The sequence below is a fragment of the Corylus avellana genome, chromosome ca2 (assembly GCF_901000735.1).
Source record: "Corylus avellana chromosome ca2, CavTom2PMs-1.0".
Classification (NCBI taxonomy): Eukaryota; Viridiplantae; Streptophyta; class Magnoliopsida; order Fagales; family Betulaceae; genus Corylus; species Corylus avellana.
Genome location: NC_081542.1, coordinates 2,927,903 through 2,945,367, shown reverse-complemented (window position 1 = coordinate 2,945,367; position 17,465 = coordinate 2,927,903). Strand labels below are relative to the sequence as shown.

Here is a 17,465-nt window from a genome sequence, read left to right as displayed (position 1 = left end):
TTCATGATTATCATAATCATTTGTTGGACTGTTGGAAGGCAGGTTTTAATTTGAAGTACATCAGCTTCTAATCCAAAATCATTCCAGCATATAGACCCATGAAACCATACGGTGTGGGCGGAGTTTGCCAATAATTTCGTAAATGTGTCTTGTACGTACTTCGGATATGCCGTAAACTCACTGCTTGGACCTTGTTTAGTCCGAGGGGCACACCATGGATGGGTGCTTAATGTTTTGTTGGGATTATATCCCAGGATATTATTAATTTGATTTAATAATAATTTTAAAAATCATATTAAAAAAAAAATGAAAAAGAAATATAAGAGTAAAGCACAAAGCCCAAAGCCCAAACCCAAAAATAATCTGATTGTTAAACCTGCCAAGCCCAGACTACTTCCATGCCTTGAGAAAATAACTATCCTCCTTCTCGTAGCCCAAAGTGTCGGAGATAATAAAATAGGCCCTTTTTTTTTTTTTTCTAAGCTAAAATAGAGCTTGATTTATGTATATAGAAAAAAAGGTTATAAAACTGTTAGAATATATGGAAAATATATAATATTTTTCGTATATTTTATAATTAAGTTGGTATTGAAATATTATCTATTTATGGGTTGATTGTAATCATATATTGAGATTGTAATCAAATCAAGGGAATTTAAATACCAAACTTATATTTAGACATTGTCCTATAAATAGGGATCTTTGTATTGTAAACAAAAAAAGTTAATGAGTACAATGTAACCCTTATGAATATTTCGAGTGATGGACGTATGTATCTAATACCGAACCACCCGTAAGTTCTTTGTATTCATTTTTTCTATATTGTTTCCACTATAATTTTCGCATCATCATTATTTCAACATGGTATCAGAGCTATTTCAACTATGAAATTCATATTAATCCATTTTTGGTAACTTTTTTTTTTTTTAACTTATTTGATACTTTATTAAAATTTTCAATCTTTTAGTACGTTTATGAAAGGCCTAGTATATTTACCGTTGAAACAAATTTTTGGACAGCTGAATTAATGATGGGACTCAATATTGTGGGTGAATTGTGGCCATCATCTTCAAAGATCTCAAATTTTAAAATTTTCTAACAAGCGTAAATTATATATTAATATGAGATTTAGCACTTATATAACAACTGCGTGACTATCACTATATATATGATAAGGAAAAAAAAAATCGTAAAAAATGACCACCTGTATATATTGGGCGCCAAAAAATTATACACGTGAAGAGCCTTAATTTATTTACCAATTGGATACCTTCTGTTCTCACCCGCGACCTTCGAGTTGGTTAGTTTCTGTTAATATGGTTAACTTTTGTTATGATTATTGTTGTCGCCCACAGAAACCACCAGTAATGAAGGTGTCTGTAGATTGTACATGACGCTATATAATAGCAATCCAAAAGGCAGGCCACATAGGTGTGTGAAAACGCAGAAAAACAATTGATGTCATGTGAGCAATCTGTGTCTTTTTCCCAGCCATTTTGTAGCTGTTTGTCATGTACCCAAATCTAACGCCACCTGTTGGGGTTTGGAGAATATCGAGGACAACCACATGACTACAGTACAGAAGCTCCCAGATGGGATGTGTTCTTGGTGGGCTTCGAGAATCGAGAAACAACCCTTTCTTTCTTTATAATTACCTGTTTCACATTTGTCTCTTTCATTGATTCATTTTGATCAAACTTTTGGAGGGTGTTTTTTTATTGTTATTCTTGGAAAAAATGCTGTGATGTCAAATTCAGTAGGTAAATTAGTTATCAAACAAATACAATAAATATGTAATCCAATGTCTCTTTCCTAAGACAATGATGTTGCCTATATTTTCTAACACTTTGTCAACATTAGGCCAACTAAAGGGGAGGCCTTACAATAAGACATTATTAATGACCCAACGTCTCTTTCCTAAGGTGGAATGCAGCACTTCGTGTGGATTGGTTTGTTTTGTGTATAGCATATTCCTTTAGAATTTTTTTTTTTTTTTTTCCCTTTTTGTTGCAAGATGCAAAAACTCACATCACTAAAAGGAAAAGGTTAATGGATAGTCGGACCATTCCTTCAATTTTAAGGGAGTAACCATCAAAGATGTGGTTGGAATAAGCTTAACACCCCTCATCCTTTGAGAGTGGTGGTCATCTACTCCAAAAATGTGGTGCGACCACTCATAAAATTTCAAAAAACGTGTGACCAATTTGTGAGAGTTGTATGGATTTAACCCTAACAAGAATTAAATGTATTATATAAGAGGAAATAGGATTCTCATGTGAACTAGATATTATCTATTTAATCATGAAGATTTAAAGTTTACGCATCTAACGAATTTATATGAAGTCAATATTTGCATGTTTTTTTTTTAAAATTAAATAATGTGAAATCACTTACTTTCACACTATTATATGAGCAAAATGAAATTATAACCCTAAAATAATTAAATAATGTATATTCTATTTGACATTGACAGAATTTTGTCCATACAAGAAAACTAAAGAAAAGTTGCCCATTCAGTGAGCAACCACCCACTCCTTAAAAGAGAGAAAAGAAATAAAAAAAACTGCCTAAACTAGGAAATGGAATAATAGATGAGCTTTCGGTCAAAGGAGGCACAAAAATAACCTAGAAGAATGGTGATCTTCGAAGCACCAATTATATATATAAGATTTATTGGGCTTGAGGGTGTCAAATGCTTTACATTTTTGTCCTCTTTCGTTTATTAAAAGCTCAGTCTATAATTAATATATCCTCCCGTTGATGAATATCAATTAATATTTGCAAAAAGTTTCCCCCATTTTGCGCAAACCAGGTTGAGCCCCATACTTATTCCCTGTCTTTCCTCATTTAAAATTACTCCACTTCGAAGCGTGCTCTGATGATAGTTTGGAATAGTTTTCCTAAATAAAATTTATTTATCTAATTTGGATAAATTCTCCCAAAAGAGTATTTAAATGGTCAATAATAGAGAAAGAATAAGGATGTTATCGACTGCATTTAGATGAAATTTAAGAAAATCACTATATATAATTATATATGTAATTTAAATGAAAGATAACATCAACAACATGCAACTGTTTGAGTTTGAATTATGCGGTTGATTTGATTATTCAAACTCTTGAATATTTGATTCTGGAACATCATTTCTAACATAGATATCATGAGTGCTCTAAAGTCTAAACCATAAGAGTGCCAATTAATAAGGAATTATTTTTAATGGCTATTCATTTGAAGACTGAAGAGTACTACACAGTTTGAGAGAAGAGAAAAAGAAAATGTCTCGGAAGGCCCGGCTCGTGACAATCTGACACCCACATATTCTCCTTTTGGTGAAAGCTACTCTTGTTCTTTGTGCGTGTCACAAGACAAAATAAAGCACCAAAGTAGTCACATGATGGCATGGCATGAATGTTGCGACCTTCGTAAGTCTTGCGGTGGGGTTTCACAGGTACACTTGTCATGAATTCATAATATTACTCTTTCATCAGTACTCATGTCTACAGTGGGTTTAAGTTCAATTAACGTATCATTTTTCTCGTTAATTAAGAGTTTCCTAGATTCAATTAACACCTTCAACACAAACAGTGAAAGACTGTACGTGTGCATGTTTTTATTATTAATGTTTATTACCACTCTTAATTTAAGAACTCAGAGTTAATTTGTCACCTGATCAATATTTACTATATTTTTTCATATGTTAATTATTGAGTTGTTAAACACAAATAAATGTTGATTCATCCTATAATTAAGTTCTATAGGAGGTCTTGATGCGAGATCAATTATAATAAAAACGTAATATATATTCATTATTATTTATCACGATATGTAAAACTATATAGAATTTTACAATTAATTACTTGTACTTTTTTCTATCAAATACAATTTATGATTAGGGATCCAAACTTGTTAAGTGATTCCATGCATGTTGGTTATCAAATATATCACAGAAGGAAAGTTAATCGATTGTGCATGTTTTTTTTTTTTTTCCTTTTTAGTTTTTGGTTGTTGACCTAACGAGTTAACTCGATGAGTTTTGGAACACAAAAAATAACCCAACAAATATAATAATAATAATAAACCAACAAATGTTGGGGCAGGTTATATATTCCAACCTAGTGACCTACTAATTAACCGGATCTCAAATTTGTCAAAGAAATTTGGTATAACGGATTCAATGTAATCTTTGCCAACTTATAATTTGGACAATTTTAAGGATTTTTTAGACTCCAACAAATTCCTAAATTGTCTGACAAATTCTTAAAATTGTACAAAGTATACATTAAAATCAACAACCCCTTCCTATGAGCACGTGATACTTTTTCTAGGACTAAATTACCCTTTTTGTTGTCTCAAAGACTGGACCAGCCCCTCCAGTGAAACCCTGAAAACTATGAAAAGCTCGGGCTGGCATTTCCAATTCACTTGAATGCATAAAAAGCGAAAGCAATTAAAACGTACAGCCAATAAGAATTAGTAGACTAACATTAAAAACGAAGCAGAAGGCCTTCCTTAATTAACAGCGCGCAGTTATTAGATGTCATTTGCATGGCGAAATATATCTCTCTGCGTTTTTGAATCAATATTCAAGGCTCCAAACGTGCGAAATATAGTTCGTAAAAGACCAGTGAGAAATGGATAGATATTGGCATCTATTGCAGGTACATCCAAGTTTCTAGGATAATTATTATTGATGCATGCATATAGATTTCTTATCTTTTTTATCATTTTCTTTCCAAAAGCATTGTTCAGGTTGTTTGTATATAAGACTAATTGTGTTCTTTGTTTGTCAGAAATTGATTTACAGGTCAGTATGGAGAAGGTAACCTGGAGTAGAAGGCAATGGGGTTTCCTTGTTGGGTGCTTAGGAGCCATTTTGCTGGTGTTCTTCTTGCTTGCTGGTTCTGGTTATCATGAGAAGACCCCATCAAGGTTCATCCTCATCTTTTGCTCCCCCAAACATAACATTAATTGTAAGATGCATGTCGAATTGTTCAGTCGAAGTCTGCATTACTTAAGGAGAATTAGGAGATGTCTGAGAGAGTGTTAAGAAACCAGAAAATGCTACACTGTGCTTTAGAAATACTTTTGTTGTTTTCTTTTATACTTTTTTTTGGGGTGGCCGGGGCTCCATTAATATTCAGTCCAATGTCTTCATTTTTGTCGTTATTGCCAATGTTTGTGATTCCCCTACTCATTAGTCTGTCATGCGTACAATAAAACCCAAAAACATTTTTGTGGGTGGAATTGGAGAAACAAGTTATTGTCCTATTCACCCGATCATAAAGAGTAAGATCACATGCTTGGCTCAAGCTGCAAAGGCCATTCTGTGACTCCACAGTTTCTGGTCCATTCTGATCATATCTGTCGCCTGTGTTGGAAGCTCTACAAATCAAAACTAAAAAGAGTTTTTCTTTTAATTAAATGGTAGAAGTTATAAGTTCTTTTAATTAATAAGGGACTTTAGTTTCCTAAACTCGTGTTTATTCAATTTTCAACTAAAGTCTTAATTTAAAGATGAGTTTATTTGTTATTTATTGCAATAAATAAGGAGAAGTAGAACTCTTGTAAGGAAAAGTCTTGTAAGTTAGATTTGGATCCTTTCATATTTTCTAAAATATGAGATTATTATATTTTAAAATTTGAGCCATCAATTTTATCTAACAGTTTAAATAAATTCAGAAACTTGTGTAACCGAAGCAAGTAGATTTTACATATTGAAAACTAAAATTAATTATCTTGGTAACACACAAACTCTTATATTTATTTAAACCGTTAGATGAAATTGATGACATCTGAGGGGATCTCAATCCAAGTAAGTTAGTCTTTGTATGCCTCTATTTATAGGCTTCGTAAGATGTATTTTCGTACGAGTGAAATAAAATGAAGAATTCCTCCACTTTCATTTAGTTTAATTATTTGTTCTTTGTCTTTTAGAAATAAAAGAGAGAAAGAGATAGAGAGGTGACTAGTTTGTAAACTAGTTTTTTATCTTTCAGCCTGGCATCTTTTTTCGTTTGCCTTTCTGTTTAAGTACTACTACTGCACAAGAAGAAGACGATTGGTGATATACAATACTCTAAAAGCAAAGGTTTCTTGTTCATTGATTTCATGAGTTTGTGGTGTGTATATTCCAGTAGGGTCAATGAGTTTTCAAGCTTACTTTTATTTGTTAACAACAGTGGATTCTTTTGATAACTTTTATTTTTTTTATTTTTTATTTTTTTACATATAATGCAGGAGAGTCCTATGGGGGCGGCGCGGCAAAAGCCAAAAATCTCTTGAGGTGAAGCTGTATACCGACATCAATCAGCAGGTAAATGCATGAATTCTCCCGTTTCTCACATGTTCTAGCTAGGCAGAAAAACAAACATAATTGAATTAGTCAATTACTGTGCTTCACATAATATTTTGATCAGGTGATGTTGGATAATGGGATCGTCCAAGTCAATTTCTCAATACCGGATGGTCATGTCCTGGGAATAAATTACAATGGTATCGCTGACATACTTGACGATCATAATCGAAGAGAAGATAGAGGGTACGCGGGATTTTCTACTTCCTTTTTAAATCAAGCTTCTATACTTATAATTACGCAATCTTTTTCATGTTTGACAAAATCTGCTAACATGATCTAGGTATTGGGACGTAGTTTGGAATGAGCCAGGAGGCCCAAGTATCTTTGAGAGGTAACTAATATTATGATCAAATATTTGCATGGTTTTGTGTTTTAGGGAGGAAATTTAAAGTAGCCTTTTCCCAACGAATAATTTGCAGAATAGCAGGAGCAAACTTCACAATTCTAACCCAGGATGAAGACCAAATAGAGCTTTCTTTTAGTAAGATATGGGATATTTCGCTCCGTGGAAAAAGTGTTGCCTTAAATATAGACAAAAGGTGCATTTTTCATCAACTGATAATCTTTAGTCTAAAATTATAAACCTTGTTAATATTATTATAACATTTTACAGGTACATATTGCGGCGTGGGATTTCGGGATATTATTCATACGCAGTATTTGAGCGGCTTGAAGGATGGCCGGAGGTGGAGATTGATCAAATTAGGATTGTCTACAAGCTCCGCAGTGACAAGTAATTTTATATATAAAGAAGATGTTATATATCATTTTATTTTATTATTAAAAAGTGAATAATAATCATAATATATTATTTGAAATGAATTGGACAGATTTTGCTACATGGCGCTATCGGATGAGAAGCAGAGGATCATGCCAACAATGGAAGACCGTATACATGGCCAGCCACTCGCCTACCCTGAGGCTGTTCTTTTGACCAATCCAGCCAATCCTCAGCTTAGAGGAGAGGTACCCTTAAATCCATTTCTACCTTATCCATAATATTACTCTATTATATATTATTATTATTATTATTTGTTTTTACTTGTTGGCATGCGTTGGCTCACGTACAATTTTAAGACTCGTGACACTATGGGCGCAGGTGGATGACAAGTATCAATACTCTATAGAAAATGAGGATAATAAGGTTCACGGATGGATATCCCCTGACCCACCCGTTGGATTTTGGATCATAACACCTAGCAATGAGTTCCGTACAGCTGGGCCAAACAAGCAAGACCTCACCTCCCATGCCGGTCCCATTGCCCTCTCCGTAAGTCCACCCATTTATCATCTCTGGACCCTCATATTTGTCTTCCTTTTTCTTTTGACAGCGACCACATATTTGTCTGCCTTCTTAAACAACCAAACAAACAAAAAGGTCTTCATTTGAATTTGGTTATTGTTTATGTGCAGATGTTTGTGAGCACCCATTATGCTGGGAAGGACGTAGGGATTAATTTTGAAGAGGGAGAGCCATGGAAAAAGGTTTTTGGTCCCATATTTGTCTATCTTAACTCAGTTTCCAGTCAAAACAATCCCCGACAACTTTGGGAAAATGCTAAAGAGCAGGTATAATATTGAACTTGGGTGGCCGGTGTTCTTTTCCTTGGAATTTATAACTGATAAATTATTTATTAATTAACTAGCACTTGATTTTTACCAGATGTTGAGCGAAGTGGGTAGCTGGCCATACAACTTCACCGAATCAGAAGATTTCCTTCCTTCTGATCAACGAGGAACAGTTGCGGGTCAATTGCTAGTCCATGACCGGTATGCCACTTGAGTAGCTACTTGCATAATTTCTCCACACATATTCAAGTGATACTCACAATGAGAAATCAATATATTAGGTACATCAATGAGGAACTAATGTGGGCGCAATCTGCTTATGTGGGTTTGGCGGCTCCCGGAGAGGTGGGATCATGGCAAAGAGAAAGTAAGGTAATATTTTGTCACTAATTATTATAATATAAATTAAATGATCTATTCTTATTAGTTTAAACTTTTCTGATAAGTAGTAATTTAACTTGAGTTCGAGGGTCTTATCATTCGCCTCCTACTTCATGTGTTAATTCTCACTTCTTAAGAGAGGGTTTGAGCCTATATTTGAGATTTAAGTGATGATTTAAGTAATTTTCCTTAGAAATGATGAAGAGTGATCAAACACTAATTAGCTCTAAATTCTATTTCTTTATCAATTTGTTTCAGGGTTATCAATTTTGGACCCAGGCGGACGAGAATGGACGTTTCATAATAAAAAACATCCTACCCGGGGAGTATAATTTGTATGCATGGGTCCCTGGTTTTATTGGCGATTATAAGAATGATACCAAGATTACTATTAATCCAGGTTAGCATATGCTAGATGAAGAGTATCTCAATTTCAAATTAATGATTCATATTAAATTTTATAGATTTAATGATGCATATTTTGTTACATCATTTAAAATTTTAAATGACATGACACCATGTATATCATTAAATGCAATAAAAAATGCTATATCCATTGAACATGCTAACTAATAAAGCTTCATTAACATGCAATGCAGGTGGGGAGGTCCAAATGGATGTCCTTGTGTATGAGCCTCCAAGACATGGCCCTACTTTGTGGGAAATTGGGATCCCTGACCGCACTGCCGGAGAGTTCTATGTACCAGACCCATACCCAACGCTCATGAACAGATTGTACAGCAATCAGCCAACTGAAAAGTTAGTCACGTACACCATATGCAGTCACACATTAATGTCGCAATTCTAAAAGAAATTTTGTTGCTTACTTTTTAAAATAATTTTGAGTCGCAGGTTCAGGCAATATGGCTTGTGGGAAAGGTATGCAGACTTATATCGTGAGCAGGATCTCGTATACACAATTAATGTTAGCGATTATCGCAAGGATTGGTTCTATGCGCATGTTACGAGGTATATATATTTGTTTTGCACTAGAATCCTCTATAATTGTCTATTTGAATTACAGTTAATCCGGTTGGGCCTCTTGCCACATGTTCGAACTAGTTTTGAATTGTTCGAACATTTACCTAAACAACAAATTGCGACAAATCCGGACACATTTGTTCTAATTCTTGTTTCTAATATTGCATTGCAGGAACATAAATAATCGAACATACGAAGCAGCAACATGGAAAATCGTGTTTGAACTTGAAAGTGTGAACATCGGAAATTACACACTCCAGTTGGCCTTGGCTTCGGCCAATGAAGCTGATTTGGAGGTATAAAACTTTCAAAACAACATAAGCACACAGCCTAGCTAGTTATATTTTGAGTTTTGTTTTTTGGTTAATATTTTGCTTATGGATTTCTGGTAATTGGGTTGTTTAAAGGTTCGGTTCAACGATGCGAGTGCCCAACCTGCACACTTTTTAACAGGAGTTATAGGAAGAGAGAATGCCATCGCAAGACATGGTATTCATGGATTATATAGGTTTTACAGCATTGACGTTGCAAGTAATGTATTACAAGAAGGAAACAACACAATCTATCTAACGCAATCAAGAAGTACAAGTCCTTTCCAAGGAGTCATGTATGACTACCTTCGTTTAGAAGGGCCTCCCGAGGGGTACTCATGACCCTACACGTACAAGAATATTTTTCATCTCAATTGCCCTCTACATCTTAGAAAGCCACAGTGACAAATAACTATATATCTTGTATATTAATGTAGCTATCAAAAGGTTAAATTATTTGTTATATTGTAAGGCTAAGCATCAGTCTTTCCTTGTAATAAATGAATTATAATAAATGGATTATTTTTCTAAACATATTGTGGTTGTGATGGAGTCTTGAAGTGCTAATCCTATTTTGCCTTCATATCTTCTCTTTTTACAATTCATATTTTCTAACAAATTTGTGGGTCTTCAATAACAAAAATTAAATAAATAAATATTTTAAAATCTTTTTTTTTTTTTGACATGTCCACACAAATGGAGAAAAACTCGAACTAGCAAGTGACCTTTGATTCATGAGGCGTGGTTCCCAATCAGTTAAACTACATATGAAATCTATTATAATAAAAACATAATTCATTATTATTGATCACGATCCATTATGGAAAATTATATAGAAGTATACAATTTTTTATTTTTTTTCTAAGCATATAGAAGTATACAATTTGCTTGTACTTTTTGATATCAAATACAATTTATGGGTAGGGAACCAAAAAATCTTCATCTACTTGTTAAGTGATTCCGTGCATGTTGGCCGGTTATCAAATCTATCATAGAAGGAAAGTTAATAGATTGTGCATGTTTTTTTTTTCTTTCTTTTTTCTTTTTTCTTTTTTAGTTTCTGGTTGTTGACCTGACGAGTTATCAAATCTCGATCACTTGAGATTTCTGTTGACTCGATGAGTTTTGGAACACGAAAAATAACCCAACAAATACATTCATAAAAAATAAAAATAACCCAACAAATGTTGGGGCAGGTTTTATATCCAAGCCTACTAAACCAGATCTCAAATTTGTCAAAGAAATTTGGTATAACGGATTCAATGTAATCTTAATTTGCCAAATTAATTTGGCCAATTTTAGGGGGATTTTTTAGACTCTAGAACAAATTCCTAATTTGTTCGACAAATTCTTAAAATTGTCCAAAGTTGGCACATATCGATTACATTAAAACAAGGCTAATGCTTAGGAAAAGCATTATTTCTGGAATTCCTTGCCACATTTGTAATTATAAATATAGTACCATGGAACATCGCTATTTCTGGATAAATGCAGGAAAAAGTGCCGCTACATCGCATTGTTCTTAAATCAACAACCCCTTCCAGGCCTTCCTATTAAGGGTACGTGGGTACGTATCAGTTCAGTTGGTGTCGTGTGGGTATTTTCGTCTACTGAACCATGAAAGTTGGTTAAGGGTCTGTTTAGGATTACGGTTTCAATATGTGCGATTTTAAAAATTACGTTTTTGAAATCGCTACCTTTTTATAATCGCAAAGACGTTTGGTAAAACATGCTAAAAAGTTTTTTTTATCAAATATTTGTTATGCGAAATCATGATTTTGGTTTAAATTTATGCCTTTTCAAATAAGCACCCCCAAGCCTACTTATAAAAAATCATATATTTTTTTTCCTATTTTAGATTAAGTGTTTTTTAAATTGCAATGCCAAACACATTACATTGTGTGATATCTTTTAAAAACGTAGATTATTATTGTGAAGTCTCAATTTCAAACGCACCCTAAGTTAGTTAATTAACTGACTTCATACCGATGCGCAATAGTTTCGACTTTTTCAATTAATCAGTTAGTCAATTAATAGGTGGTCGATTATTACAAGTTTTTATGTAAAGATTTATCAACTTTCTTCTAGAACTCTAAAATCAGTAAAACATATGTTTTATAAATGAAAAGAAAATGTAAATCCATGGAACACATACTAAATTAAAGAACAACCACACAAAACAATAACAAAACAAGTAATTCTAGAAGTCTCTCTTGTATTTAGATCTCCAGAAATGAGATAACATTTAAAATTATCATTTGATTAAAATTTAATAGTAATCAACCGCAAGCCTAATTAATGGTGATTTAATAGCTACATCACTCTTAGAGGGACACAAAAGAGATTTCTAACATTACTCTTAATTAAGAAACCTACTAGATAGATTGTGCCTTTTTTTTTTCTTTTTTTTTTAAGTTTTTGGTTGTTGAGCTGACGAGTTAACTCACTTGAGATTTCTGTTGACTCGATGAGTTTTGGAACACAAAAAATAACCCAACAAATATATTCATAAATAAAAGGACATAAATTTCCTTCAAATCAGTATGAAGAAAATATTCTCCAACCCATTTAAAATAGTGTCAAGTGTATATAAACATTTAAAACTTACATTAAATTCTTAAGGTTATTAATGACACTTTGCTAACTTAGATTAACGTTTTAAATGTTTATAGACACTTGACATTATTTTAAATGGGTTAGAGAATATTTCCTTCATATTGATTTAGAGGAAATTTATGTCCCAAATAAAAAATCACCCAACGTAGTACAAATGTTGGGGCAGGTTTTATATTCCAACCTATCTCAAATTTGTCGAAGAGATTTGGTACAACGGATTCAATGTAATCTTTTCCAACTGAATTTGGACAATTTTAGGGAGTTTTTAGATCCTAACAAATTCCTTCCTTAATTAACTGCACGCAGTTAATTATTAGATTTCATTTGCATGGCGTAATATATCTGTGCACGTTTTTTAAGCAATATTCAAGGCTCCAACCACGGAGATGTACTTAGTATAAAGACTAGTGAGAAGTGCATAGATATTGGCATCTATTACAGGTACTTCCAAGTTCCTAGGATAATTATTATTGGATGCATGCATAGATCGATGTTTTACCGTTTATATCATGTTTTTTTCCAAAAGCATTGTTCAGGTTGTCGTATAAGACAGTGTTTGTAGTGTTCTTAGTTTTTCATGAAATTGATTTTCAGGTCAGTATGGAGCAGGTAACCTGGAACAGAAGGCAATGGGGTTTCCTTGTTGGGTGCTTAGGAGCGATTTTGCTGGTGTTCTTGCTTGCTGGTTCTGGTTATCATGTGAACACCACATCTAGGTTCATCCTCATCTTTTGCTCCCCCAAATAGAACATTATAAGATGTCGAGAGAGAGAGAGAGAGAGAGAGAAGTTCAGACGATGTCTGCATTATTTTAGTTGAATTGGAGATGTCTGAGAGAGTGTTAAGAAACCGGAAAACGCTACATTGTGCTTTAGAAATTAATCCTTTTTATTGTTTTCTTTTACTTATACTTTTTATTGGGCGACTCCATTAATATTAATATTCAGTCCATTGTTTTCATTTTTGGTGATATATAATATTACTCTAAAAGCAAAGCTTTCTTGTTCATTAATATCTTGAGTTTATGGTGTTTACATTCCAGTAGGGTCAAGGAGTTTTCAAGCTTACTTTTACTTGTTAATTAACAACAGCGGATTCTTTTGATGATAACTTTTTTACATATAATTAATGCAGGAGGTTTCTTGAGGGCGTCAAAGGCCAAAAATCTATTGAGGTGAAGCAATATACCGACACCCATGATCAGCTGGTAAATGCATGAATATATTCTCCCATTTTTCACACGTTCTCGGCAGAAAAACGAACATATATAATTGAATTAGTTCATTACTGTGCTTCACATAATATTTTCATCAGGTGATGGTGGATAATGGGATCGTCCAAGTCAATTTCTCAATACCGGATGGTCATGTCCTGGGGATAAGTTACAATGGTATCCCTGACATACTTGACCATCATAATGTAAGAGAAGATAGAGGGTACGTACGTGGGATTTTCCACTTCCTTTTTAAATCAAGCTTCTATATATATATATTTGCATGCTATAATACTTTCTAATTCTTTGACATAATCTAACATGATCTAGGTATTGGGACGTAGTTTGGAATAAGCCCAAATCTGAAAGAATCTTCGAGAGGTAACTAATTAATTAAATTCTCTACCCTAATATTATGATCAATATATATTTGCATGGTTTTGTATTATATGGAGGAAAACTGAAATTATGTACACGAATAATTTGCAGAATAGCAGGAGCAAACTTCACAATTATAACCCAGAATGAATACCAAGTAGAGCTTTCTTTTAGTAAGATATGGGATACTTCGCTCAGTGGAAAAAGTGTTGCCTTAAACATAGACAAAAGGTGCATTTTTCATCAATTGATAATCTTAGTCTAAAATTATAAACATTAATTGTTAATATTATTATAACATTTTACAGGTACGTATTGCGGAGCGGGAATTCGGGATATTATTCATATGCAGTATTTGAGCGGCTTGAAGGATGGCCGGAGGAGGAGATTGATCAAATTAGAATTGTCTACAAGCTCCAGAGTGACAAGTAATTCTATAGAAGATCGATGTTATCATTTTATTTTATTATTAAAAAAAAAACGTGAATAGTATTTTAATATATTATTTGAAATGAATTGGCCAGATTTCGCTACATGGCGCTATCGGATGAGAGGCAGAGGATCATGCCAACAATGGATGACCGTGTAAATGGCCAGCCACTCGCCTTCCCTGAGGCTGTTCTTTTGACCAATCCAGCCGATTCTCAGCTTAAAGGAGAGGTACCCTTAAATCCATTTATACCATATCTATAATATTACTCTATTATATGTTATATTATTATTATTATTATTATTTGTTTTTACTTTTTAGCATGCGTTGGCTCATGGTTTTAAGACACGTGAATTTGTGGGGCGCAGGTGGATGACAAGTACCAGTACTCTTCAAAGACTGAGAATAATAAGGTTCACGGATGGATATCCAATAACCCACCCGTTGGATTCTGGATCATAACACCCAGTAATGAGTTCCGTATAGCGGGGCCAACCAAGCAAGAACTCACCTCCCATGCCGGCCCCATTGCCCTCTCCGTAAGTCCACCTATATATCATCTCACGATGGACCACATGTCTTTTTTCTTTCTTTTTTTTAACAGCCACCACATATTTGTCTTCTTAAACAACCAAAAAACAAAAATGGTGGGATTTCTGTTTATTATAACAGAGCAGTCTTCATTCGAATTTGGTTGTTTATGTGTAGATGTTTGTGAGCTGCCACTATGCTGGGAAGGACGTAGCGATGCTTTTTGAAGAGGGAGAGCCATGGAAAAAAGTTTTTGGTCCCATATTTGTCTATCTTAACTCAGCTTCCAGTCAAAACAATCCCGGACAACTTTGGGAAAATGCTAAAGAGCAGGTATAATATTTAGTAACTCATATTATACCTGGTGTGTTGTTCTTTTCCTTGGAATTTATAACTAAATTATTAATTAACTAACACTTAATTTTTACCAGATGTTGAGCGAAGTGAGTAGCTGGCCATACAAATTCACGCAATCAAAAGATTTCCTTTCTTCTGATCAACGAGGAACAGTTGCGGGTCAATTGCTAGTCCATGACCGGTATGGCACTTGAGTAGCTACTTGCATAATTGCTCCACACATATTCAAGTGATACTCACAATGAGAGAATTAATCAATATATTATAGGTACATCGATGAGAAACTAATGCATGCAAAATCTGCTTACGTGGGTTTGGCGGCACCCGGGGAGGTGGGATCATGGCAAAGAGAAAGTAAGGTAATTTTTTGTCACTAATTATTAGACTATAAATTAAATGATCCATTTTTAAGTTTTTTGAATAAGTAATTATTTAACTTGAGTTCAAGTCTTGTCTCTATCATTTGCCTCTTATTTCAATTGATAAATGTTTCACATGTTGGTTTTTTTTTAAAAGAGAGTTTGAGCCCACACTTGAGATAAGTGATGATTTTAAGTAATTTTCTCTTAAAATGATGTAAAGTGATCAAAGACTAATTAGCTCTAAATTCTATGTCTTTATTAATTTGTTTCAGGGTTATCAATTCTGGACCCAGGCGGACGAGCAGGGACGTTTCATAATCAAAAACATCCTACCCGGGAACTATAATTTGTATGCATGGGTCCCTGGTTTTATTGGCGATTATAAGAATGATTCCAAGATTACTGTTAGTCCAGGTTAGCATATGCTAGATGAGGATTATCTCAATTTCAAAAGATTCATATGAAATTTTATAGATTTAGTGATACATATGTTGTCACATCATTTAAAATTTTAAATAACATGAGACCATGTATGCCATTAAATATAATAAAAGATGCTCTATCCGTTGAACATGATAACTAAAAAAGCTCCATTGACATGCAATGTAGGTGGGGAGGTCCAAATGGATGTCCTTGTGTATGAGCCTCCAAGACTGGGTCCTACTTTGTGGGAAATTGGGATCCCTGACCGTAGTGCCGAAGAGTTCTATGTACCAGACCCATACCCAAATCTCATCAACAAATTGTACAAGAATCAATCAACTGAAAAGTTAGTCACATACACCATATGCAGACACACATTGTTGTTGTAATTCTAAAAGAAATTTTGTTGCTTACTTTTTAAAAAAAATTTGAGTCGCAGGTTCAGGCAATATGGCTTGTGGGCCCGGTATGCAGACTTATATCGTGAGCATGATCTCACATACGTAATTAATACTAGTGATTATCGCAAGGATTGGTTCTACGCGCATGTTTCCAGGTATATAATTGTCTATCCAAATTGCAATTAATCCAGTTAGCCCTAATGCCTGGTGTTATGACTAGTTTTGAATTGTTCGAATTGCAACAAATTAATCCAATGCCTTTGTTGTAATTCTTGGTTCTAATATATATTGCATTTGCAGGAACATAAATGATCAGAAATACGAACCAGCAACATGGAAAATTTTGTTTGATCTTAAAAGTGTGAACAACAACGGAAACTACACACTCCGGTTGGCCTTGGCCTCGGCCAATGAAGCTAATTTGGAGGTATAAAACATTCAAAACACAAGCACACTGCCTACTATTTTGAGTTCTTTTTTATTTTTGGTTACTATGTATATTTTGCTTATGGATTTCTCATAATTGGGTTGTATAAAGGTTCGGTTCAACGATGTGAAGGCCCAAGTTGCACACTTACGAACAGGAGTTATAGGAAGAGAGAATGCTATCGCGAGGCACGGTATTCATGGATTATATTGGTTTTACAGCATTGGCGTAGGAAGTGATGTATTGCAAGTAGGAAAGAACATAATCTATCTAACACAAACAAGGAGCAAAAATCCTTTCCAAGGAGTCATGTATGACTACCTTCGTTTTGAAGGGCCTCCTAATTAAGGGGGACTGATCCTACTACACGTACAGGATTTTACATCTCAATTGCCCTCTATATCTTAGAAAGCCACAGTGACAAATAACTATCTTGTATATTGTAGCTATTAAAAGATTAAATTATTTGTTATATTGTAAGGCTAAGCATCAGTCCTTCCTTGTAAAAATTGAATAATAAATGGATTATTCTTCTAAACACCCTGGAATTCCAGTTTCTATATATATGGTGCCTACTGTTTGTAAAGTGTGTACTTCTAGCCGTCAAGAAGTTCAACCATTTTTTTTTTTTCTTTTTTCTAAGCTTATGCACAAGGAAACAGGGATGGAGATTACGAGCTTTAATTTACTAAAAAAAGGCCAAATAAATGGCCTACCTCATTGGATTCTC

General features: G+C 34.0%; 2 protein-coding genes across 2 annotated transcripts; both read left to right on the top strand.

Annotated features, from left to right (window-relative positions):
• Positions 1–6,029: 6,029 nt before the first annotated feature.
• Positions 6,030–10,093, top strand: LOC132171149 (rhamnogalacturonate lyase B-like). Its single transcript, XM_059582390.1, has 16 exons — positions 6,030–6,088; positions 6,238–6,313; positions 6,417–6,538; positions 6,636–6,686; positions 6,775–6,894; positions 6,969–7,088; positions 7,186–7,321; positions 7,455–7,625; positions 7,769–7,924; positions 8,019–8,125; positions 8,206–8,296; positions 8,564–8,705; positions 8,905–9,064; positions 9,158–9,274; positions 9,459–9,582; positions 9,694–10,093. Exons 3-16 carry the CDS (start codon positions 6,420–6,422, stop codon positions 9,937–9,939), a joined length of 1,860 nt encoding a protein of 619 aa, XP_059438373.1. The 5' UTR covers positions 6,030–6,088; positions 6,238–6,313; positions 6,417–6,419; the 3' UTR covers positions 9,940–10,093.
• A 2,720-nt stretch (positions 10,094–12,813) lies between these two features.
• LOC132168442 (rhamnogalacturonate lyase B-like) lies at positions 12,814–17,083 on the top strand. Its single transcript, XM_059579424.1, has 16 exons — positions 12,814–12,929; positions 13,348–13,420; positions 13,528–13,649; positions 13,757–13,807; positions 13,916–14,035; positions 14,113–14,232; positions 14,329–14,464; positions 14,603–14,773; positions 14,943–15,098; positions 15,197–15,303; positions 15,391–15,481; positions 15,757–15,898; positions 16,094–16,253; positions 16,347–16,463; positions 16,609–16,735; positions 16,847–17,083. Exons 1-16 carry the CDS (start codon positions 12,814–12,816, stop codon positions 17,081–17,083), a joined length of 2,046 nt encoding a protein of 681 aa, XP_059435407.1.
• Positions 17,084–17,465: the final 382 nt, after the last annotated feature.

What these genes read in the sequence shown, in the direction of transcription:
- LOC132171149 (XM_059582390.1), top strand. Translation starts at nt 6,420, where the DNA reads ATGTTGGATAATGGGATCGTCCAAGTCAATTTCTCAATACCGGATGGT. An exon ending in GGCCCAAGTATCTTTGAGAG is followed by an intron (nt 6,687 to 6,774) that starts GTAACTAATATT and finishes AATAATTTGCAG; the next exon opens with AATAGCAGGAGCAAACTTCA. An exon ending in CCAATGAAGCTGATTTGGAG is followed by an intron (nt 9,583 to 9,693) that starts GTATAAAACTTT and finishes GGTTGTTTAAAG; the next exon opens with GTTCGGTTCAACGATGCGAG.
- LOC132168442 (XM_059579424.1), top strand. Translation starts at nt 12,814, where the DNA reads ATGGAGCAGGTAACCTGGAACAGAAGGCAATGGGGTTTCCTTGTTGGG. An exon ending in TACAAGCTCCAGAGTGACAA is followed by an intron (nt 14,233 to 14,328) that starts GTAATTCTATAG and finishes TGAATTGGCCAG; the next exon opens with ATTTCGCTACATGGCGCTAT. An exon ending in ATTCTCAGCTTAAAGGAGAG is followed by an intron (nt 14,465 to 14,602) that starts GTACCCTTAAAT and finishes TGTGGGGCGCAG; the next exon opens with GTGGATGACAAGTACCAGTA.